Source organism: Vulpes vulpes, chromosome 5 (assembly GCF_048418805.1).
Source record: "Vulpes vulpes isolate BD-2025 chromosome 5, VulVul3, whole genome shotgun sequence".
In the NCBI taxonomy this organism is placed as follows: domain Eukaryota; kingdom Metazoa; phylum Chordata; class Mammalia; order Carnivora; family Canidae; genus Vulpes; species Vulpes vulpes.
The window spans coordinates 61,718,105-61,740,756 of record NC_132784.1 but is presented as its reverse complement, the minus strand read 5'-3'; the positions used below and the strand labels follow the sequence as shown (position 1 = coordinate 61,740,756).

Sequence of the window (22,652 nt, the reverse complement as noted above, 5' to 3'; positions counted from 1 at the left end):
CCTGATTTTTTAGTATCTGCTCTCCTAAACTAGGCTCTAGGTTTCCAGAGGGTGGATGAAAAGTCTTGGCACTTGTCCGTCCCCCTGCCAAAGCAAGGGTTGGCTGTTTCACATGCTGGAGGGAGTCGGTCAATGGATAACAGGTTGTCACCTTGCTCCTGCTTAAAACCTAGTAGCCCTGCCCACCCCCTTCTAGTAGCCCTGCCCCCCCCCCCCCAGCTCTGCCAAGGAGTGAGGGCTCCTAAGTGGCTGACAGCAGGATGTGAGCCTGGGGATGCGACTTACTGACTGGGAGTCCTTCGTCCGAGTACAGCAGAGGAACACTTTGAGCCGGCGTGACCAGCTGGTGGCCTGACCCTCCTCTAAGCGGTGCCTGCAAATGGAGAGAGAGTTGGTATGTGTGAGGTCAGAGGGCGGGACCAGAAGAGCCATGCCCTAGATGTGATGGGAACAGGGCAGCCTGTTCCCAGGATCACACCAATGGTGCCCCAGCAGAGGGTCTAGGAGAAAACAGGCCTGGCCTGGCCAAAGCTGGGTGGCCAGTGAGCAGGTGACACGTCAGCCAGCATGGCACTCCCTGAGGGGACCCCTGTTGGCCTAGGATGGCACATGGTCAGCCATGCTCCCAACCTTTGGTGGATTGAACACCTGCATTCCCTGGGGGCTTCAGAGGTGGTAGCCCAAATCGGGGGCTGCCCTGTGGTGCAGGTGTCCAACGGCTTAACCCAAGCCCTGGGATACCCCAGCAGGGTGCTGGGCCTCTCGGCCAGTTCGCTGGAGCAGAGCTGTTGGACAGGCATGCTCTCCTTGAAAGGATTTCAGATACCTAATCCTTTCTGTATTTGGGAAAAGTTTAAGAGGCACAGGGGGCTCTGCCATCTTCCAACTCCTTAGATCTGTGACATCAGAGGGGACAAGGCCACCTCTGGGGGCCCCTTTCACCTGCATGGCTGGTGCCTGTCTATTCCTGCACTCCAGCCCCAATGTGTCTAGCTGCTCTGACAGGGAGTCAGGTGTCCAAGAGTCTGCATCCAAAGGCAGAGCAGCTGGCCAATTCTCCACAGAAGCCCTTCCCATGCTGGGTGCCCAGAAGCCCATGTGTTTTGAGCATAAGTTTAAGAAACCCAACATTAAATACTTAAGTTTCCAGATTGAACAAGAAGAGACTGGTTTGCTTTTGGCATGTGCCCTCTCCTCCCTCCAGTCCCTTCAGATGCTGATGCTTGGTGGTCAGTAGGGGAAGGCACGGGTGGCCCAGAATGCCTGCAAGGCACTTAGTATCCATGAGGAGTGAGAGGCCAGGCCCTTCTTCCCAAGCCTGTTGCCGTCTTTCTGCAGCTAAGGGCTGCTTCACGCAGCCCTGGTTCCATAAGGCAGTGGGCCTTAAGGACAGGGAAGGCCACAGAGTTTCTAGGGCTAGAGGAGGGGTTAGGAAACGGTATGAGGGTACAAGGGAATTTCTGCTTCTGCAATCTACCAGCTCTAAGGGATTCGGGCAGCCTTACATCATAAACCAACATCCCACCTGCCAAGAGCTTGATGAAGGAAAAACATGCTGGCAAGCCGGCATCCCAGAGCATCACACTCTTTAACCCTTCCCGATCGAATGGACTTTTAAACTTTTGGAGAGTATTTCCTGCTAGGCCTCTCTGGCTGATGCAAGTGCTGACTGTGCACTTTCCTGCACCACCTCTTCCTTACACCCACCAGGAGGCAGATGGAGCCAGTGACAGGTTTGGCCTGATGCATCAGTTAGGCTACAGAGAACACAGGCAGAGAGATACTGAAGCTGGACAGCAAGCTCGTGGACCCAGCACCCCTCTTCCCTGGGGCTCACTAAAGCAAAGGCATGGCAGACACCCCTGCAAAGATCATGGTCAAGGCTCCCAGGAAGTAAAGCTGGGAGGAACCCATCTCCCAAACCCTACCAGATTTCACTGGAAGGGGAGAGGGACCAGGACTTAAGCAGCTTTCTGACTTCCAGATGATAAAATAACCTGTCGGTGTGGCACGATGAGGCTTGTGCATGTCCCCAAACCTGGAAGAGGATGAAGGGTGGGCAGGCAGGCTTAAAAATGTCCTTGTTAGAAAAACTATTGGTTTCTAAGCCAAGGGAAGACCAGTTGAGACCAGCCTGAGAGGTGATCACCCTCACCAGGCTTCAGACTAGGCTGTCCTCCCAACCCTTGCGGGGAGCTCAAGAAAACACAACAGGTGGGAGCTGTGAGCTCTGAGGCCTCTTAGCCTCACAGGGCCTGAAACCACAGGAAAACTTTCTTATTAAAATGACAGCCCCCCAACTGCAAAGGCATTGGCTTCCCTGGGCCCCAAAGGCAATTACCCAGAGTCAGGGAGGGGAGATTTTTTGTCCCAGGGCCCCAGGAGCCCAGAAACCAGGTCAGGTGGGGGCGTATGCTCAGAATGAGCAAAATGGGATGAATGCTGATGGCCTGCTCCACCGGGAGGGAAAATGAGCTCTGGGGCCTTGGCTCCAAGATCTGGTATTTTGGGCTGGGAGGTGGCCAGCCCAGGAGCGGGTATGGCTCTGGCTGCAATGCCAAGCTGACGTGGAGGCCCTGAGGGGAGCTGAAAGCAGAGCCGCAGGAGGGTGGGGTGAACAGAGTTCCCACTGGGCCCTGGCTGAGGGTCCTGGACTGCCCTGCCCTGGAGATGGAGGGCCAGGTCTGCACCCAACATCTGTGGAGCTTGGACCCTTCATCAGTAGAAGAGTCTCTTGAGGGCACCAGTGTCAGCAAAAAGATCCAATGGATTGATGGTGGGAAAGGGCTCATGACAGGACCTAAGTCATAGTAGAAACTCAATTAACAAGAGTCACCATGCACCCCCTGGAAGCACTCCCCCCCCCAGTCTTTTTCTTTCACTAAACAAGAATTACTGTGACCCTGTAAGTCTCATTTTCTTTACCATGGCACAGTGTTCTCCTTTCTTCAAAACACTGTGCAAAACCTAGCCTGTCCAGGAAGCCTTCCTTGATTAATCTTCTCCAGCCCCCTTAATCCTAGAGGCAACCTAGCCTAGTGGTTAGGAGCAAGCGTCCTAAAGCCAGACAGCCCGGGCTTAAGCCTAGCCCTATTGTATACCAGCTGTGTCACTCAGGCAAGTCACATAATGTCTCCATGTCCCAGCTCTGTCTGTATCATGGGGATGATGCTGACAGCCTCATCCTAGAACTGCTGTCACTTAGTACACATGGTGCTTGGCTTGGTTCAGGCATGCTTCCTGCTACAATGACTGCTGTGGCTAAGAGCACTGAAGATGGTGCCAAGGGTCACAATGGCACCATTTAATGAACACGTACTTTATTTCAATCTCATGGTAGCAGTGTGAGACAGGAGCTGTCACTATTCCCACTTTCCAGACTGGGAAACAGAGGCAGGGAGTGGCTAAGACCGTAACTGATGCCCATGGCCCACACAACTCGCTAGGTGGTGTGGGAAGCCCGGGGCCAGCTCCACCCACCCGCCCGCACCTCTCTCACTGGGCACCCGCCTGCCAGCAGGCCAACTGACCGAAGGTTGTAGGTGCGGAGGTTGCGTTGTCGCCTCTTGGTGGCTCTCAGCTTGACAAAGGTGCGGCCCGTGGGGTCGAAGACGCAGAGGACAGTAATGCAGACACTGAGGATGACCACCCAGTTGCAGACAACCATCCCTGCGGGGGAAGCAGTGGGAAGCAAGAGGCAGAGGTGCTGGGGTGACCTCCCGGGCTCAAGATGGAAACCTCCCCATCATCATCAGCTCCTGAGGACCAACAGGGCTCCAAAGCCCCTGGCCCCAGCCTCTGGCCACCTGGTTGGCCCATGCTGAGCCATGACCCCCCAGGCCCAGCCTTGGTACACATAAGCAGGCAGCTCTGGGGTTTCTGGTGAGGAGTTGAGCGGCCCTCCACTCTTGCCCTGGGCTGCTGTGTCTGCTCTTGCCCCCCCTCCCCCACATACTCCGTTCCCCTGTGGAAGGATGGCAGACCACAGGATGAAGCCCACAGCCTCAGCCACCATCCTGCCCAGCATTCTCACAGACGCTGCCCCCCTGTAGGTGCCTGAGCTTCCTCTTCTCTAAACTGACCTGTCCCTTCTACCCCTGGGCTGGCGGGACATACCGAGGGTGACATTCTTGGCAGTGAGGTCATTACAGGAGGTGTAGTACTGAGTGAGCCAGACGATGCCCACGATGGCATAGATGAACTCGATCACCAGGATGGCTGCAAGGAGAGCAGGGCCCTGGCTGAAGGACGGCCATGGTTGGCCTGCCAGGGAAGGGTCCTGGGACCTCCACCTGGCTCCTCCTGCCGCAGGGCCTCCAGCCAGCTCTGTGGCAGGGGCCTCAGACCCCGACCCCCCACCCCTACCCCCACCCCCGGCACAGACCTCATGGTGGATGGGGCCCAGGGAGTGTGGCTGCCCCACCACCTTTCTGTCCTGCTAGCTTACGTGCCCTCAGGGCCCCCAACGTCTCCCTGAGAGGGTGACTGGTAAAGCAGATGACAGAGAGGCATTTCTCTGTTCTTTCAGGATTTTAGAATTATGTTCATGAACTCTGGTGGTATCAGACATATCCTAGGCAAGTTACCTAATCTCCCTGGGCCTCCGCTTCCTCATCTGTAAAATGGGGTGACAATGTCTGCGTTACAGGACTGCAGAGAATTGAGAGTGTTCATCTCATGGAGACTGCTATTTCCCAGAAGGAGGCTCCAGCCCTCGGGGCAGGAGGAGGGAGGAGCCCTGCTTAGGCCAGTGGGGTAGGGGCATGGGACAGCCTTAGGGACCCAGCTCCAGAGGCAGCGCCTGTGGTGGCTGAGAGTCCAGGCTTTGGAGACAGACATCTTGGGTTCGAATCTCAGCTCTGACACACACACACACTAGCCATGTAACCTTGAAGGAGCTAATTAACCTCCCTGAGCCCAGATTCCTCATCCATAAAGGCGACCCATAATGCTCCTCCCTCAGTTAATAAGGGGGAAAGGCTTAGCACAGTTCCTAGAAGTGGACAAAAGTGTTGCTAGGAAAGACTGGGAGGGGCAGCTGGAACCCAAGCCCGGAAAGTAGACATGGACTGGCCCTCCAGGGAGCTGATCTGGCCCCCTGATGGGCTTCCAGAGAAAGGGGGCTCTTTGGGGAAGAAGTTCAAAGTAGCAGAAGAGAAGCACAGAGGCCAACAAATTCTTCCTGTAAAGGCCGGAGTAAATATTTTAGACTTTGTGGGTCCTATGCTCTGGCACAACTACTCAGCTCTCTGCAGTCACGCATGAGCAGCCAGAGACAAGTGAGTATATCAATGAATGAGTGTGGCTGGGTTCCAATAATACTTTATTCACAAAAATAGATGGAAAGCTTGATGTGGCCCTCAGGTCACAGTCTTCCTACCCCTGGTCTAGAACACAAGCCCAGTACGTCTGCTGGTTTGCTGCTGGACCCTGGTGCCAGCCCAGGGCCTGGCCTATCGCACATGCCCCACAAATGTTGGCTGAGTGAATGATGGAGCCCAAGAGGAGCAGGAGGTGGGGGTGGTCTGGAGCAGCCCCCATTCATGGTGGGTGGCCCTTACCCAGGCGCACGTAGAGCACATACTGCATGGACTCGCGGGGCTCCGTGTAGAGGATGCCCCCGCGCATGCTCAGCCAGATGATAGCCATCTCGGCGATCATGCAGCTCAGCAGGATGCCTAGGTAGCCGCGGCCGTGGTCCACCAGGTTCAGGGAGCAGGCCTCATTTGGGTTGTAGACCAGGCCGAAGAGCACCACAGACAGGATCACAAACCTGGGGAGATGCACACATGAGGGGGGCCGGGCAGTCTGGGCACCTCCCACAGTCCCTGGCCAGCTGGGAGGACTCGGCAGGGGGAGGGCTTCAACTGCTTCAGGCTCAGAACCACCATCCACCTGGTATCTGGTGCCTCTGGGGACACTGGCAGCCAGGGACAGGGAAGTGAGAGTAGGGAGCTCAGCTGCGAGCTGTGGGGAGAGGGCAGTGGCAGCCCTGTCCAGTGATGGTGCCAGGTCCAGTGGTGGTCAGGCAGGGTCTCTGGGCTCCACGCAGGTATCTCCCTAATCGGTGTGTGTTCCAGACACCAACTCCTAGGAGCCAGGAGCATGGCAGGGTCAGGACAAATGGCCAGAAAGCCTTCTTCCAGGCCTGTGGGACAGCCCTAAGACTCACCAAGTGGTATGCAGGAGGAAGAGGAAGATGGCTGGCAGGACGAGGTCATCACTGCCCACAGACCAGCGCCGCCGGAACACCACAATCCCGGGCATGGCTGGCAGCTCTGCAGAGGCTCAGTGGGCCTGGTGCTCACCTCCTGAAAGATAGCAGAGGATCCTGTGGCTGCCTGGGCTGCTGTGGCATCCAGGGCCACCACAGTCCTAGCCAGGTGTGCCCAGTATACAAGCATCTCTCAGGCCCCACAGCCCAGGTGCTTCCAGGCTATTAGAAATGCTGATCCATGCCTGGGCAAGACCCACCTCCCACCCCGTCTGCCCCCCAGAGCCAATATAAAGAACCTTAGCAGCCAGAGACGGGCTTTCCCTGAGGACTTAACCCTGAGGGACTCTTGCCCCCAAAGACTGGCACCAGCCCTTTGGGATCGGCTCTCCCTGGGGTTACTGCAACAGTAACTGCTCAGTTCCATTAAAGACCTGGGCTCACCTTCTGCCTTCTACATGGATCAGGGGAGCCCCCAGCTCCGCTGGTGCCTTTTCTTAAGGAGACCCAGCCCAGTGCATGTAGTCCTTGGGGGTAGGGTGGGGGCTTCCCACACCAAGCATGAGCCAGTCCCTCAGCACAAACCGAATAAGACAGGTAGAAGGCGGAAGACCCTGGGAAAGAGGAGGGTAAGGGCATGCATGGATCTAGCAAGTATGGAGGCAGGAGAGTGCCCAGCACATAGCAAGTGCTCAGTAAAGATCTGTTGAATGAGGTCCAGTTTCTTGCTTTGCTGGACCCCAGGAAGTATGCTCTATGACTTGATTTTATACTCATCAGACAGATGCCCAATCACAGCTATGCCTCTTGGTAGGGAGGGACACAGCTGGGATCCACGGTCAGGGGTGTGACTGGGGCCACCCAGCCCCTCTGCTGGAAGGGCAGTGAATGAGTCCTGCAGGATATCCCGTCCTCCTGGCAACATACCTCCCATGCCCACCTTGAGCCACTCAGCCTTTGCTGCCCAGTTCAAAACTCTCTGAAGCTGCTGAATTCAAATTAGCCACAGGCCAGCTCAGAAGGAGCACTCAGGAATCCAGGGCCCCCATGCCCTAGAGCCCTAGGAACAAGGGCAGCACTACAGACCAGAAGGCTCCCCCCGGGGAGGCTGGTCTAGGAGATATTGACGAGGGGCTCCAGTTCACCTGGGCTGAACTGTGCAGAGGAACCCCTGCTGTGGGGGTGGGCACCCCACTGGTGGGCACCTGCCCCCAGGCCCAGAGGCTTAAGAGGCTTACATGGCACCTGGTTCAGAGGCGGGCGGCAAGTCCTCCTCTCCCCGGTGGCAGCTCCGGGGAAAGCAAGTGTCCTCAGAAACCAGCATCACTCGGGAAGCAAGTGACCAAGTGTCCCCCTGCCAGTTGGCAGGGCCCTCAGGTTGGATGAGGGGCCGTGGAGCCGGGTGGCCCGCCGGCATGTCCAGGCCGGGCCGCCTCTGTCTCTGTCTCCCTGGTGCAGCCACTTTAGCCAGCCGCTGCCAGGCTGCTCCCTGCAAGCTGGCGGGCGGGCTAGCCTGGCGGGGTCGTGCCTACTCCTCCCCCCCTCAGGAAGTGACATCATCCCACTCTCTCCAAGGAGGAGTCAAAGCACGGATTCTGGGAAGTGGGGAAGAGGATCAAGAGCACGGGAGGGAGCTGCGTGGTGGGGTGGCTGGGCGGGGGTGGGGGTCTGGGGCTCCAACAGGGGATGTGAGTCCCTCACAAGGGGCTGACGAGCCTGGGACGGGAGGGGCAGGGACACTGTGGGTCCGTAGCCAGGCTGGGGTGGGACAACCAACAGCTGGTGTGGCAGCCGCTGCTTCTCTACAGCCCCTCCCTGTCTCCAGGTGGCTCCTCTTAAAAATACTGGGCTGAGGGGGCCCCCTCACATGAACAAGATTACTGGGAGGTCAGCTGGTGGGGTCCCAGCAGGTGCCGCAGCTCCAATCCCCATCTAAGCACTAATCCAACCCCACCCCTGCGGTAGCAACTGAAGGGGAGTGCCCTCCCAGAGGGGGAAGGTCAGGTCTCTGCCAGCAGCCCAGAACATCGTGCTCTCAGGTGCCCCCCAAGGCCCTCCCCCACCGCCTGGAGGAGCACCCGCCTCTCATCCCCACCCTTCACTTCTGGGAGTCTAGACAGGCTAACACTCAACTCACACCTGCAAACTCAGACACACAGCCTTGCGTGTGCACACAGCACTGCCCTTCCTGCTCTCAGGCGGAAAGGTAGGGAGAGCCTGGCTCCCCACCCTGCAGAAGGAGCCGAAGATGTGTCAAGACACCTGAGAAGTATGGCCAGTGACGGCCTCTGGCCAGGTTCAAGGGGTGACCAGCCTGAGGCCAGCAGCTGTGGTCAGTGCCAGTGACCACCTACATCACATGGCAGGGCTCCTTCGGGCTGACCCCACTGGGTACCCTGGTATAGGCCTGGGCACCACACCCTCATCCTCCAGCCTGTACCAAGGGCCAGCGCAACACTGCAGAATCCAAGGGTGGGTGCCCAGGCTGCCTGGCTTCAAACCTGGACCCTACCACTCACTCACTGTGACTTCCTAGCTGCGCCTCAGTTTCCTCATCTGTAAAATGTCGCTTGACGCCACCTGCTAAAGTTCTGGTGAGGACCACGGGAGAGGAAGTCTGCAGAGGCCCCAGGAGTGCTGGATAATGTCAGGGATGGGCCCAGTGAGTGGGTGAGGCAGAGGAAGAGCTTGAGAGCCCCGGTGGACCAGCCGTCCCTCCCCTGCCTGGGCTAGTGAATACTCCAGCTGGTCAACGACAGATCACAACAGGTCACGGGTATGTGGGGTGGGGGTGACAGGGCCGGTGCTGCTGGGAGCAGACGGGCCACTCCATTCCATGAGGATTCATTAACATCAGGGCTGCTATTCTTAAGGGCCTGAAAGGCACCCTTTCTCTGAGACCCCAGCCCTTCACAATGGGGGCCTGTTCCCCTGCTGGGATGTGATTTCATTTGGAGGAAATGTCTCAGGAGGGGGGAGGGCAGAGGCTACTTCTTGGTCTGGGGTGGCCACAAAGCACCGCCTCTGGCTCTCCTCCCTTGGGGAACAGGGTCGATGCCCTCCAACAACTGCATTAGTGGGACATACAGCCTCCTCTCCTTCCTTACCCCAGATTGAGTGGCACCTCCAGGGTGGGAATGGTGCCCCCTCCAGCAGCAGAGAACCGAGGCACTACTGGGGGCTCCCTATATCCCCTGGCTAGGCCCCCAGCTTAGGCAGGTCTGAATGGGGTCCCAAGACCCTCTTCATGTAGATCGTCTGACTCGAGTGGCCCTTGGGAGCCCCTTTCTTCCCCCATCCACAAAGCCCCATTTCCCTGCTGGTGATGCAGGACCCCCAAGTTAGGTATTAACCATTTTTGGGAGTTCCTCTTTCTAAAGATACAAAACTCTTTTTAAAAAATGCACATGCTATCCCCTACTTTAGAAACCCTCTACAGCTCCCCGTGCCTGCAGGATAAAGTCCAAGCCCCTCAGGCAGTGGTTAAGGGTCTTAGTCTCTGGCTGGCAGGCTGTACAATCTTGTGAGGGTGCCTTCCCCTCTCTGAATCCTGGACCAGAAAGATACTGTCCAACCCCTGGAGATCCAGGGCATAGTCTGATATAAGCACAGAACCCGCCTTCAGCCAGCCAGTTCCTTCTGGCTGGGGAGGAACTCCATCCCCTTCTCACACTGCCCCACCTTCCTTTCCTAACTCCCCCCAAAACTTGCTGTCTCCCTAAAACACCTCATGGGAAGATTCCATGCTTTGCTTACTCTAGTTCCTCTGCCAGGCAAAATCCTACTCATCTTTCCAGAGGAGCCAAAAGTCATGGCCTCTTTGAAAACCATCCCTGACAGCACCTACCCCCTAACCCCACTCTTCCCAAGCAGAACAGGCTACTCTCTGATGGGATCTCCAGACCTCTCACTCCAGCGTAGCCCTGGGCACAGTGTCGTATGGTAAACTTGCCAATTCCTCGAGGCCTGTCCCTGCTCTGGTTCAGCTGAGTCCCCTAAGGGCCTGGGTCTTACAGAGCCGCCCATCTTCCCACCCACTTTGTGCCCCTAGGGTGCAAACACATCTCACCTCAAACCCTCTCCTCCTGAGCAGCCTCAGTGGCCTGAACCACAGCTCCATCTCCCCGAAACAAGTTCCCCTTCAGCCAGGAGGGCCAGAGGGCCAGAGGTGGCTCCTTTCCCTTTTAGCTCTCACATCCTTGGCTTTTTGGTTAATGTCCCACCCCAGTGTCTCCCCTGACCACTGAAGGAGAACCATCTTCTGCCCCCCTCTGGCTCTCTTACAATCTAGGGCTTTAGTTTCTGTGGCTGCAAACCCAGGATAAGGCCACCCCTGAGGGCTATAGCAGGAAATGGTTGGGATGGTGTCATTGAGGGCTAGCACAGGCCCCGCAGATGGGGCCATCATAACCAAGCTCCTGCGGGGCTCACTGGGGCCTTTGTGGCAGGGTGATCTGTGACTGGGTCCTGGGGTATGGGCCAGTGCAGCTGCCACCCATGGTTGGCTCCAGCTGGGCAGAAGGGGCTGGACTAAACAGGTATAAGCCTGGATAGGCTCACCTGCCCTTGCCGTGGGCCTTGGGGGGTTGCTGGTTAAAGGTCTCCTTGGGCTTGGCCCTGGGAGCAGGTTTTAGGGAGAAGAGCCCCTCCACGGTGGGTGCTAACCAGCAAGGTGCCAAGAGCCCCCAGGTGAGGGAGGAGGAGGAGGGCTGTTGTGTCTATTCTCTGGAAGAACCAGGGCTGCAGGGAGATGGGAGTGGGGCCAGGTCACTGGAGCCAGGCTGAGCCCAGCACCCTCAGGAGACAGGACGACATGCTGCGGGATGGCTGTGGCGGGCCATCTCCAGCTTCCAGGTCAGCCCACGGGACCTCCCACTTGGCCTGAGGTGGCCCCAGGCATACAGGATGGGCTGGAGTTGAGCTGGAACAGAGGGATAACCGGCAGGTCCAGGCCACAGGTCCTGCCATCAGGTGAGCACGTCCTGTGCCCCCAAGTTCTAGACTAGTTACCTTCCACCCTCATAGGTGGGAGGGGATGCAGGGTGACAGCTGCACTTGGTGCACAGGTTATAAAAACAGACCGTGCCTAAGAGCTGGCTATGCACGTACTGGCCGTGTGCCCTTGGACAGGTTACTTACCTCTGCATGCCTCAGTTCCTCCTTTCTCAGATGGGCTGAGAACAGTACCTACCTCAAAACTGTCACGGGGTCAGATGAGCCACACACTGTAGTGGCCAGCCAGTGCCCCTCCAACAGCACTGCTCCCAAAGGAGGTACTGAGGCTCAGGCATCACCCGACTCCTTCCAAGGAACAGGAGCTCTGCAGCAGGAGACACAGGCCATACCTGCTGCCACCCAAGACTCACACCTACTGTGCAATGGTGGCGAGAAGGGGCTCAGAAACAGTACCATCACCCTCCTTCGTGGGTGAGGATATGGGTCCAGAAAGGTGCCAGGGACTCCGGGCTTCCCCATGCATCCAGCTCTGCGGTGTCACCACCCCGGTGCTGGACACACTGTCCCAGAGTCCTGGGGCTGGCCCCTGCCCTGCTTCCTCATGTGCACCCCACTCGAACTCCTTACAAGAGATCTGTCTTTCACACTCCTGATGCATAGAGGGAAAGCTGGCCAGTCCACATGAGGTCCACCCACAAGAAGGTATCAACTACTTGTACAGTTTCCAACAGAGTCATCCATGGCTGGCTCTCCACCTCCCAGGGCAGGGTCCTCATTACTCTGCAGTTCGGCTGGCGAAAGACAGGAGACCTCAGACCTGAGCCCACCCTCCCTGCTAAGGCTGGAAATGGAGCCAGGTCTAGCCACATCTTAGAGCTGCCAGTCCTGGACCAAAAGCAGTGTCCCCAGGCCAGAGTGTCACTGCCCCTCCAGACCTTGGTTTCTTCTTCTGGAGAATGAGGAGCCTGGCCTACTGACAAGAGGCTCGTGTTTTTGTACTCAGATTAGTATTTACTCGATTTCACAACAAATGGCTCCATGTACCTTACAGGAACCAGAAACAATAGAGGTGGAGAATAAATTTGAGAACAAAGTTCAGCAACAAAAACTAAGGAAATTAAAACAGAAAGTGAGGGGAATCCATTGCACACATGTAAGGAGACATAAAGGCTCTCACAGGAACTACATGTAACGTAAAGGCTCTCACAGGAACTATTATTAGACTCTGTGCTTCCTGGCAGCCAAAGAGAAAAAGGAAACTGGGTAGTCTGTAAGGTGTCTTTTAGCTCTGCAGGGTACTTTGATCATTAGTTCTCTGAGGGGAGGGCCGGGGACTCCCCCCTACCCACAATGAATGGGATTCCCCACTTGAAAGGGCTGTGCAGGGACACCTGGGTGGCTCAGTGGTTGAGCATCTGCCTTCAGCTCAGGTCATGATTCTGGGGTCCTGGGATCGAGTCCTGCACTGGACTCCCTGCAGGCAGCCTGCTTCTCTGTCTGCCTATGTCTCTCATGAATAAATAAATAAAACCTTTAAAAAAAATGTTAAGAAAAAAAAAAAAAGAAAGAAAGAAAGGGCTGTGCAATGGGAAGGTACTCCAAACAAGGTGAGAGGGACAGACCCCTGCTACCTGCTTGGCTCTCTTGGTCTGATTCTGATTGTGTCTGTGTTGGAGGCTTGAGCTGGTCTAGTCTGGGTGGGGAAAGGCTTCTGACCTGGGGGGATGACTACAGGGTGGCTGGGCCCCAGGGAGGCCCGAAGGGTGAGTGGTGGCCAGAGGCTCCATCCTAGCTGGGATGGGCTCACCACTGGGACACCCTCTTCCCTAACCATGCGGGCAGATCACTCTGCCCTCTTTATCAGGGTCCCAACCCCTCCATGGGGTTCATGGCTCAGCTTCATGGCTAGTTAGGGAGCTAGTTAACCTCCTGCTCACTCGTGTGGCTTCCACGAGAGCACCTGTAGAGGGAGGGGATCAACACATAGTAACCTGGTTCCGATTTCCTGAAACTGCAGGGCGGTTCCAGGGTGTCAGGATGATGGGGAGGAGATAGCTCACCTGTAAGGAAGGGTCCCAGTCATTTCCCTTCCTCTGGCATTTGTCAGTTGCCTACCACATCTTGGGCCTGGTCTAAGCCCTTTGTAAACCTAACTCAGTCCTCAGAACAACTCTAGGAGGTCGGTACTGCTATTACCTGTATTTTACAGATGAGGAGATGTGACCTGCCCAGTGACACATGGCCTAGTTCCGGAGCCAGTGTCTTTGCCACCACACGCTGCTTCTGAGGAGCAGGCCTCAACTAAATGCCCGCTTCTGAACCCAGAAGCTGGCTTCAAACCCCGTCAGAGAGTGAGTAGGTGGGGGCCCTGGAAGCCAGAAAGAAGGCTCTGGGACTCCACCTGGCTGCAGACTCCTGGTCACACCACCACGTGGGAGAGGGTGGCTACTGGCCTATTGTGCAAATGGGGAACGCTAAGCCCAGGCAAGTCCCTTGTCCTGTCTGGAGGTGGGCAGGCTGTGCAGCCAGGAGAGATCACAGAGTTAACGCTATAAGTGTGGTCTCAGTCCAGCCTCATCAGGCTGTTACGCCAGCTTTACAGATGAAGAAACCACGGCTCAGGGAGGTGCAATGTCTGCCCAAAGATCCCACGACAAGGAGCTGGGATCAGGAGCAGTCTCCTTGAGTTACTTGAAAGGGAAAAGAAGGAAAAAGAAAAAAGTCTGTGCCTCCTTCCACCAGAGTCCTCATTCCTACACATAGACACAAAGACCCACCTGTTCCTGCCACCTCGAATGCCCCTTCTCCCTCTCAGGTCTGCGGCCCCACACAGAGGCTGGGCTCTGGAAGGCTCAGGGAGGAAAGGCAACAGAGTGAAAGCACATGGGGGCTGGGGGCTACGTGTGCCACCAGCCTGTGCCCAGGTGTGTGCTACCCAAGTTAGGGCCCCAAAAGCTGTTGCTTTTCATGCCTCAGCTGTGCCCAAGCAGAAGGCAGAGCTGAGCCTGCCCAGGGCTGCGGCCAGATTCAGCACGAGACGGGCCCTTACATGCTCAGGCCTGGGGACTGACATCGTCAGCCTGGGGTGGCAGGGAGTGGGATGGACACCACTGCCACTTGTCCCTGTTGCCCCCAGAGCCCTAGACTAACAAACCCATCTCCTCCCTCCCCCTCCCTCCAGGCTGGGACAGCAGTGAAGGGGAGGCACCTCCTCCACCCCTCCCTATGGCCCTGGGAGTGGGGATGACTGTTCTCAGTGGAGACTGAGGCTCCAGGAGGTTGAACCATCTTCCCACACCAGTGTGCTTGCTGGACAGGGCCCTTGGCCCAGAGTTCAGAGAATAAAAGGAGGTGCCCAACTGCCAGAGGTCCCGACTGCTAGCCATTCTGGTCTGGGCCTAGAAATCACCCCAACAATGATCTTAACACCCAGTTGGGTTTTTTAAAAAGATTTATTTATTTGAAAAAAAGATTGATTTATTTGAGAGAGAGAAAGTGTGCACATGCACATGAGCAGAGGAAGGGGCAGAGAAAGAGGCCGAGAGAGAATCTGAAGCCGACTCCCTGCTGAGCATGGAGCCTGATGTGGGGCTTGATCTCACGATCCTGAGATCATGACCTGAGCTGAAACCGAGAGTCTGACACTTAACCGACTGAGTCACCCAGACGCTCCAACACCTGTTTACTTTCTTAAAAATTGTTAAATAGCACTTATTACATGCCAGGTGCCTTAGCAAGGAGTTCACAAATATCCCCTCCTTTAATTTAACCTTAACCCAGTGAGGTAAGCGCTAGTCTTACTCCATTATAAGGTTGAGGGAACTCAGGCCCAGAGAAGTTAAGTAATTAGCCCAAGGTCACTTAGTAGGCAGCAGAGCCAGGCTGTGAAGCCCCAGGCTGCGCTCACAGGCCTCTTGAGAAGCCTTCATCAGGGCTCCATTTATCACAGAGGCTCCAGCTTCTCACGATGATGCTAATTATTTTCCACTCTTCTACAACAAACAGGATTTGCCATCTGCCACCAGCCTGGCCTGTCACTGACACCAGCCAGCTCCCTGGGAATCAATTGGGGCCTTTGGTCTCCTGCTAGTTGCTCTGGGAGGGCAACTGGCTGCTGGGGAGTGAGGAGGGAGGGCTTGGGGCCTCCTCCCACTCCACAGCCCTCCCCTGCTCCTCTCTCTGTTGGAAGGTTCACACTAGGACCCACTCAGTCCTGGGCCCAAAGGCCCTGTTTCCAACAGTAGAAAGGGGTTCCCCAGGTTCTGTTTCTGAATTCCTCCTCAGGCTGTTTATTTTCCTGAAATTAGGAAAGGGCCCTTGCCCCACATCCATTCTTACACCTGGGGTAAAGGTACCCTGGGGTGGCTGCATCCAAGCCCCAGGCCAGGTCCTCCTGCCTGTCTGGTAGTGGTGGGGGGGGGTTGTTTCCATTCAGGGGAGTCCCTCCCCTACAGTGCCCATGGTCCTTCCACGTGCTCTAATGAGCCTTTCCCCAGCTCTCCTCTGGAACCTTTCCTCCCTCATACGCAAGGACCTGGAGGGAGTAGCCAACCAGTGAGCCCACCACCACTGCCTCCCCTCGAGCCCTGGAGTGAATCCCGATTCCATCCCTTCTAGTTGTCTGTGACCTTCACCTCTCTGAGCCTCGGAGTCCTCATCTGCAAAATGGGATAGTGAGGGTACCTGCTTTAAAGGGAGTCACCAGGAGTAAAAGAAGTAATACATACAATGCACTCAGCTCATAAAAAGTACTAGTTGCCACTGTTGTTCTTTATTAATCATGTCTTCTGAGTGCTCAGAAGACACTTTCCCTCACTGCACCAAGCCCCTGCCCTCACTGGGGTGTGGCAGGGGTGCTAACTTCTCTGTGACCTAAGACAACCCTCCTAAACTGGGAAGGCCCAGCTCTCTATCCCTGGCCACCAGGCCAACCCACACCTACCCTCACCCTTGCCAACCTACATGATGCCCTGCCTGACCTCTCCTGGGAGCCCCACCTGCTTGTGCTGAGGCTTCACTAGCGGCCTCCTTTAATCCATAATGCGCCAATGAGGTGGAAATCACCATCCCATGGGTTAGCTTGTAGCACAGAGCTCCACCCAAGGCCATGCTTGTCCTCTTGCTAGAATTCCCTGCATCTGTGTCTGAGTTTCAGGATGTCCCACTGCTCAAACTCAGGATGCCCCAAGCCCATCCGTCCAGTCCAGCATCCTATTCACTGTACCTCCTGCTCCTCTTTGTCCAGCCTCCTGCAGGGGCCTGTGTGAAAGCCAAGACACCCACGGCCCCCACGGCCCCCACGGCCCCCTCTACCAGGCTGCAATGCCCTGGTCTAGCTTCTCAGAGCTTCCCGGAGAGGAGAATCCCTGTCCCAGGTGCATTGACAACACCTCTGAGAGGAATTAGCACTTTCCACTTCATTAGAGGTCCTTGGTGAGGCTGTTAACGAGAATGTTAAGGGGGCATACCCAGCCTGACACCTCGCCCCACGCCCAGCATACCCTACGCTGGCATGGTCCTGTTGCACCTTCTCAGGCTGCAGACTGCATCTCGGCGTCTGGCCTGCACTGGGGAAAATGCCTCCCAGAGTCTGCATGGGCCACGGATCCATGAAGGGGCTGCCTCCGTGGGTGGCATGGTCATCTAGGGCACAGGGCAGCTGCTTGGGCTATCAGCTTTCACTTCTACCATTCCCTGGGCATCAAGGAAGCAGGCAGGCATCAAGTGACAATGTAACACTAGCTCTTTCCCAGGGGAGATGTGCAGAGTTCCCAAATGTAACAGCAAGAAGCCAACATCCTCTGCCCCCACCAAACGTGGATGGAGGTAGCATGTGGGGCTTTGAACTGTACCTAGGCCTGGGCCCAGGCCCTGCGCCTATGTGGCCCTCCTCTCCTGTGTCCAAGGACTCTCCCAAGTGGGGCTCTGGAAACCCTCGGGGACCCCCAGATCAGGGGAAGTAGCCATAGAAGACAGGGCTGGGGCTTCATGGGGCTTGCATGCTACATCAGAATTGATGTTAGCTGTTTTACATATTGGGGTTCCTTGTAATATTTTATTACAACGAAAACGGTCTCAGTGTTAAAAAACATTTGAGAGGCACTGGACAGGATGACCTCTCAGGTCCACTAGCCTTGACTTGTAGAATTCTACTTGGCTTTGGTATATAATGGCCAAGGAGAGCACCTCAGGGCCCCAGGCAGGAGCCTGAACTAGTTCCCTGGCCTGAGCCCTGAGGGCAAAAGGGGTCACAGAAAACCCTGCTGTGAGGCAGCTCTGGCTGAGGCCTGTGGCTGACTCTGCTGTCCTTCAGACAGCCCTCCCCTGCAACCATTCTGCTCCCCACCACCCCCAGGCGCGACAAAGCTGAGCCCAAGCACCAGTTACCCCAGGCCTCCAAGGAGGGGCAGGGGTCAGAAGGTCCTCTGCCACCGGATGGAGGGCAGGGCTAGACCTGCTTTTGCCCTGATGCCTCTCCTCACTCAGATGTCCCACTGAGCCACAACCTTCGGAGCACAGTGCAGGAACAACTTTCCAGGGCAAATCAACTACAGAACCAACCACTTCCTCATTTGTAAACCGGGATGGTGATGACAGCACCTCCCTCATGGGGCTGCTGTGAGGACAAAGTGAGTTCAAAGCTGTAAAGTGCTGAAAGCAGGGAGATGCTCGGTAGCATTAGCTACACATACATACAGTTTAGAGTTTTAATTAAATCACCCCCTTCCTCAAAAGCATATTTTGGCTCTGAGATGCCCTTTAAATAAGATTAAAACTGTCAACTATTGGCTATAAGCTCTCCACCAACCACTGCCCCTTCTGTCCCTGCCCATTGGACAAACTCATTTCCTGCTCCTGACTTGGCTCTCATCTCAGAACTGCGCAAGCCCAGGGGTTTCCTCCTCTCCAGATGGCCCACTTACTTCAGGGGCCCTTCCCTAGTGAGACTCAGGTCCTGTCCCCAATTGGCCATAAGCGTTTGGCCTGCTTGATCAGCCTCTGATGGGCCAGTGGAACCAAGGCCTGCATTCCTGCAGGCTCCTGGTGCGTCTGCTTCACCTTCTCCATTGTGTGGGTGCTCCCAGAGAGAAATCTGAGCCTTCCCCTGCCTCTCTTCTGGCCTGGGGGCTCTGAGCAACAGTAGCCACATCAGTTACCTTCTCTGCTCAGACCTGGGCAGGACCAAAGGGCCCACTTTGTATCTGGGTAGGTAAAGGCTCTAAGAGAGCAGGGGCCTGGCAGGCTTGACCTCAGACTCCAGAGTCTGGCATCACTTTCTTTCCCAGAAGACTCACTCTGAGGGCCTAGGGCCCTAACCTTGTCACACTGTCACTTTTGTGGCCCCTGCTTCCCTGCCTGCTCCCTGAGTGTGGTGGGAGGTGGAGCTGGGGCTGCCTACTTGGTGCAGTCCTGGTGATCCCAGGCTGGGACTGCTGCCCTCCTGGCTCACTTCACACAGACACAGCAGGGAGGTAACAGGCATCTGGTAGGGCCTCTTCTCAGTCATCGGAGGGGGGTGGGGGGGGGCAGGTGTCCACGGCCCCATTAACTGCCTGCTACCAGTAGAAATGAGGCAGGCTTTTCACTGACCCCTGCTGGCCCCAGGAAGGTTGGCAAAGATCCTGGGGACTCCAGGGATGAACCTTTCAACACAGAGCTGACAGCATGGAGAGACACCAGCAGGGCCAGGCACCACGTGCTAACAGGATGCCCACCTAGGGCCATGGGGACAGACAAGGTCCTGGCCAGGCTGGCAGAAGCCAAGGCTCCTGCCAGGCAGAAAGTGGCACCTCATCTCCTCCAGGGCTTGAGGATGGCAGTGTGGCAATGCCTGCTCTCTTGGCAGGCCCAGCCCTTCACCACTCATCCCAGAAAGGCTCTGGAGTGGGGGGTGGTAGTGAGGGAATCAGGGAGAGCTAGGGGACCTGAATGGGGGGTGGCCTGCGTCACAGCTCCTGCTGACTTCCCCACCCTTGGTGGCCGCTGATTGCTATAAATACCACTCTTACCTCTGGATGTTGCAGAGGTGACCTAGAATCGTGGGCTCTGGGGCCTCCTGGGTGCCCCTTCCCTGCCAGTGTTAGACTGAGCCTGTCTGACTAGAACATCCTCACAGCCTGGGAGCCCACCAACCCTGGCCAGGAACGGGAAAGCCCCAGCACTGAGGGAGACAGCTATGGCTTCCAGCCCCCAGCCTCCCAGCACCAGCATTCTACCATTATATGGCCGGTGCTGAGAATACCAGGTCCCTGGAGAACAAAGGCCTGGCCAGCCTGTAAAGGAGATGCGGTGCCCAAGGCTGAGCACTCGGCCCCAAGATCACCCACCTGTGGCCTCAAGCTCAGGGGAGAAGGCTCCAAAACCATCTGACCCTGGGCTCCCTCTCTCACTTCCTTGGTCCCACTGTGAGGCCAAGATTCTACCTAGTTTCCTACTTTCTCGTCACCCTAGAAGCCTCCCCAAGTGGCCTGATGGTCTCTATTAGAATGTGGGGCAGTTGTTCGTTCTTCCAGCCGCGAGCATGCTTTGAGAGCACCCGTTTCTCCATGATAATCCTGTGACAGGCTCAGGTCCCAAGCCCCCAGCTTGGCTGACCAAGGGGCACAGGGCAGGAGGTGGCCCCTGGGTGGGCAACATCTCAGAGCTGACGCCAACCCCACAAAGGAGGGAAAACAGAGGCTCAGAGACATTTGTCTGCTGGTCAACTCCCCCCCCCCCCCAACCATCTCCAGTCTCTTCACTTAGAAAATGCTCCCCTTCTTCCACTGGCCTTCCTGCCATCACCTCCTCCTAGGCCGCCCTCACTGATCATTCCCCAGTGCTCGGGCCTTCTCTCTGTCCCTCACACGGCCAATTGTGCCCAGGCCCTCCAGCTTCCCCTTGCCTGGACATGCTCCCCACCCCTGATACTCTCTGCATGACTGGCTCTGTCCTGTCACTCAGTCCCCAGCTCAAACCTCGCTCCTCTGACCTGCCTGCCCAGTCTCAGGTGTGCTCATCCTTGTTCCTCTCCATCACCTCAGTGTCCCTCCTGCATTCTCCTCTGGGCATTCACCGGTATCTAGCACTCTCGGGTTTACTGTCAGCCTGTTTACTGTCTTCCCCTTGCCAGGCTGCTGCTCCTGAGGCAGGGGCCCTGCAGGAGGCGGGAACCCACGGAGTCCCTGCTACCCCAGGAGGAGCTGTGTTCAGCACAGGCGGTGGGAGCCCATGTAGACTCCAGCCGAGAACCCAGGGCTTCTGCCTTCCAGCCCCGTGGCCCACTCCACACCATCCACTGGCCCCACCTGCTGGATCCAGGCTCTATCCTGAACCACCCTCCCAGCAACAAGTGCAGGGGGCCTCCCTGGTGCCCAACCACCACGCCATGGGTGAGGCAGGGAGGAAATGTGGCATCTTCATTTCACTGATGCAGAAAACCGCGGCAGGGGGATGCCTGGGTGGTTCAGCAGCTGAGCATCTGCCTTTGGCTCAGGTCATGACCCTGGGATCTGGGATCGAGTCCCACAGTAGGCTCCCTACAGGGCGCCTGCTTCTGCCTCTTCTTATATCTCTGCCTCTCTCTGGGTCTCTCGTGAATAAATAAAATCTTAAAAAAAGAAAAAAGAAAACTGGCAGGAAAGGGGTGCTGGGTGATTTGCCTGAGTGACATAGACAACATCAGAGGAAGCTCATGACCCGTTTATCAGGGAGGTCCTGTTGCCTGAGGGGCTCCTCTTCACCTCAGAGCCCCATCCTCCCTGCACACCTGCAGGAGGGTGACCGGTGGCTGGCGCTACTCTCTGCAAAGCATGCGGTGTGTTGGGGAGGAAGGGAGCACCTCTGCAGGATGGCACTGAAGAAGGTCACTCAAGCCCTCTCCCAGTGCCAGGGCTCCCCGGGGGCCTAACCCTAACCCTCGTCGCCCACAGCCCAGATCTAGCCTGCCTGGTTGTCAGCGAGACTGGAAGGAGGATATGGCTTTCCCTCCTAGAGCCTCAGCATGTTCATCTGAAAACAAGGTGAGTGACCAGGTCACTTCTAGTTTCCCCAGGACTCGCTTGGTTATTCCCCTGAATGCTCGACTTCTGAGACTCTTCCATCTGGCTTAGGAACATGATCCCTCAGAAGTGTCAGAAAGTACTGACAGTAGCATCTCATGGCTGCCCTGGGAGGTAGACGGGCCTGAGCCACGTGAGAGCCCAGTGGTTTAAGAGCACCAGCCTATGAGGTAAGCCGGAACCAAGTTCAAAACCTAACCAGTCACTGGCTTGCCCGTGACCTAGTGACCACAGATAATCTCTGAGCTTGTGCTCCTCCTCATACAATGCAGACATGAATAGGGCTGCCTCCAGGGCCACTGGAGGAGCAGATGGCTTAAAGGACTTGTCCTACAGGTCCTCATTCTGCTTTCCTCCCCATGACCCTCATCTGCTCTCTGCCAACTTCTTAGGAGCATGAGAACAAACAGGAAGGAACAGGGGCTTCATGGAAATAAAATTCTATAAAAAGCCTTGGCAATGGGATGACTTCCCCTGAAGACAGAACACCGGGCTTCTACATCCTTGCCTCCGTGGGCCTTATGCTAGGTTCTCTCCTCCTGGCTCATGCAGGCACAGCCCCAGAGGGCCCTAAGGTAGGAGGCTGTGGTGTGTGGCAGGGGCAGCCAGGATGGTGAGGGGGCTGGTTTCTTGACCTGAGGCCTCCTGTGCTGGCTCTTCCATCCCCCTTTACACAGAACCTCCTTTCACCTCTTCTGGGCCTCTGGAAGATGCATGAGATCACGTCTGGGAAGCACTCAGAGCTCCCCAGAGAGAAAAGAACAGAGGGATCCAAGGTGGGATTAATTATGTATCAATGTGCTCGTTTATTAGCACTTCGATTTACTGCAGGGCGCAGAGTGGGAGACATGTGGGGCCTGGTGTCAGAGAATCCAGGCTTGGTCCTGGGCCCAGCCACTAATACACGTGGGACAGCCACAGTCCTTTGGACCCTAGTTTCTGAGTTTTGTGAGTAAAAGTAGGACATAGACAGGAGCTTCTTTCCCTGCAAACGGGGGAGGAGGGGGTCGCCAGGTTCCAGACCCATAGCATCAGGGTGAGGGGTGACAGCCGGGTGCCACACACGATACACGTTACTGCTGCTGCAGGAGTGGCATGTGGGGTACAAGTCCTGAGGACTGGACTATCCTGGGGTGGGCACCCATCCCTGATCAGCAGCAGGAGGGAAGGCTGTGAGGTGCCAGGTGGCCACAGAGACTTTGGTTACAGGAGACCAACAATGCCCTTCCTCTGCATCTGTCCACCTCCCCGGCTAAGAGGCAGAGGGACCTGAGCCTCCCATGGCCAAGAGCCAGACACACTGAGCCAGCTCACCAAGGGCCAGGATGGGAGTGGCCAGGCAACGTCCTGCAAGCTGTGCCCACCTGGGAAGGGTGTCCCCAAGCCTGAGTGAGGACACTCTCTGGGCTGCCATCTGTTTACAGAGCTCTTTGCCCATGGAG

The 22,652-nt window shown here is 56.5% G+C and overlaps 1 protein-coding gene across 4 annotated transcripts in view; it reads right to left on the bottom strand.

The window, feature by feature from the left end:
• The window catches only part of DAGLA (diacylglycerol lipase alpha), a 61,531-nt gene that overhangs the window by 18,561 nt on the left and 20,318 nt on the right, over window positions 1-22,652 (bottom strand). For 3 of the 4 annotated variants that reach the window (XM_072760241.1, XM_072760242.1, XM_072760244.1), the window contains exons 1-6: window positions 7,453-7,766; window positions 6,173-6,311; window positions 5,562-5,773; window positions 4,117-4,218; window positions 3,531-3,669; window positions 286-373 (exon numbers count right to left, since the gene is read on the bottom strand). In XM_072760241.1, the coding sequence (XP_072616342.1) occupies window positions 286-373; window positions 3,531-3,669; window positions 4,117-4,218; window positions 5,562-5,773; window positions 6,173-6,267 (636 nt within the window). In that variant the 5' untranslated portion in view covers window positions 6,268-6,311; window positions 7,453-7,766. Of the gene's footprint in view, window positions 1-285; window positions 374-3,530; window positions 3,670-4,116; window positions 4,219-5,561; window positions 5,774-6,172; window positions 6,312-7,452; window positions 7,767-22,652 lie in introns of those variants that run through there. The other variant, XM_072760243.1, reaches the window with a different exon arrangement.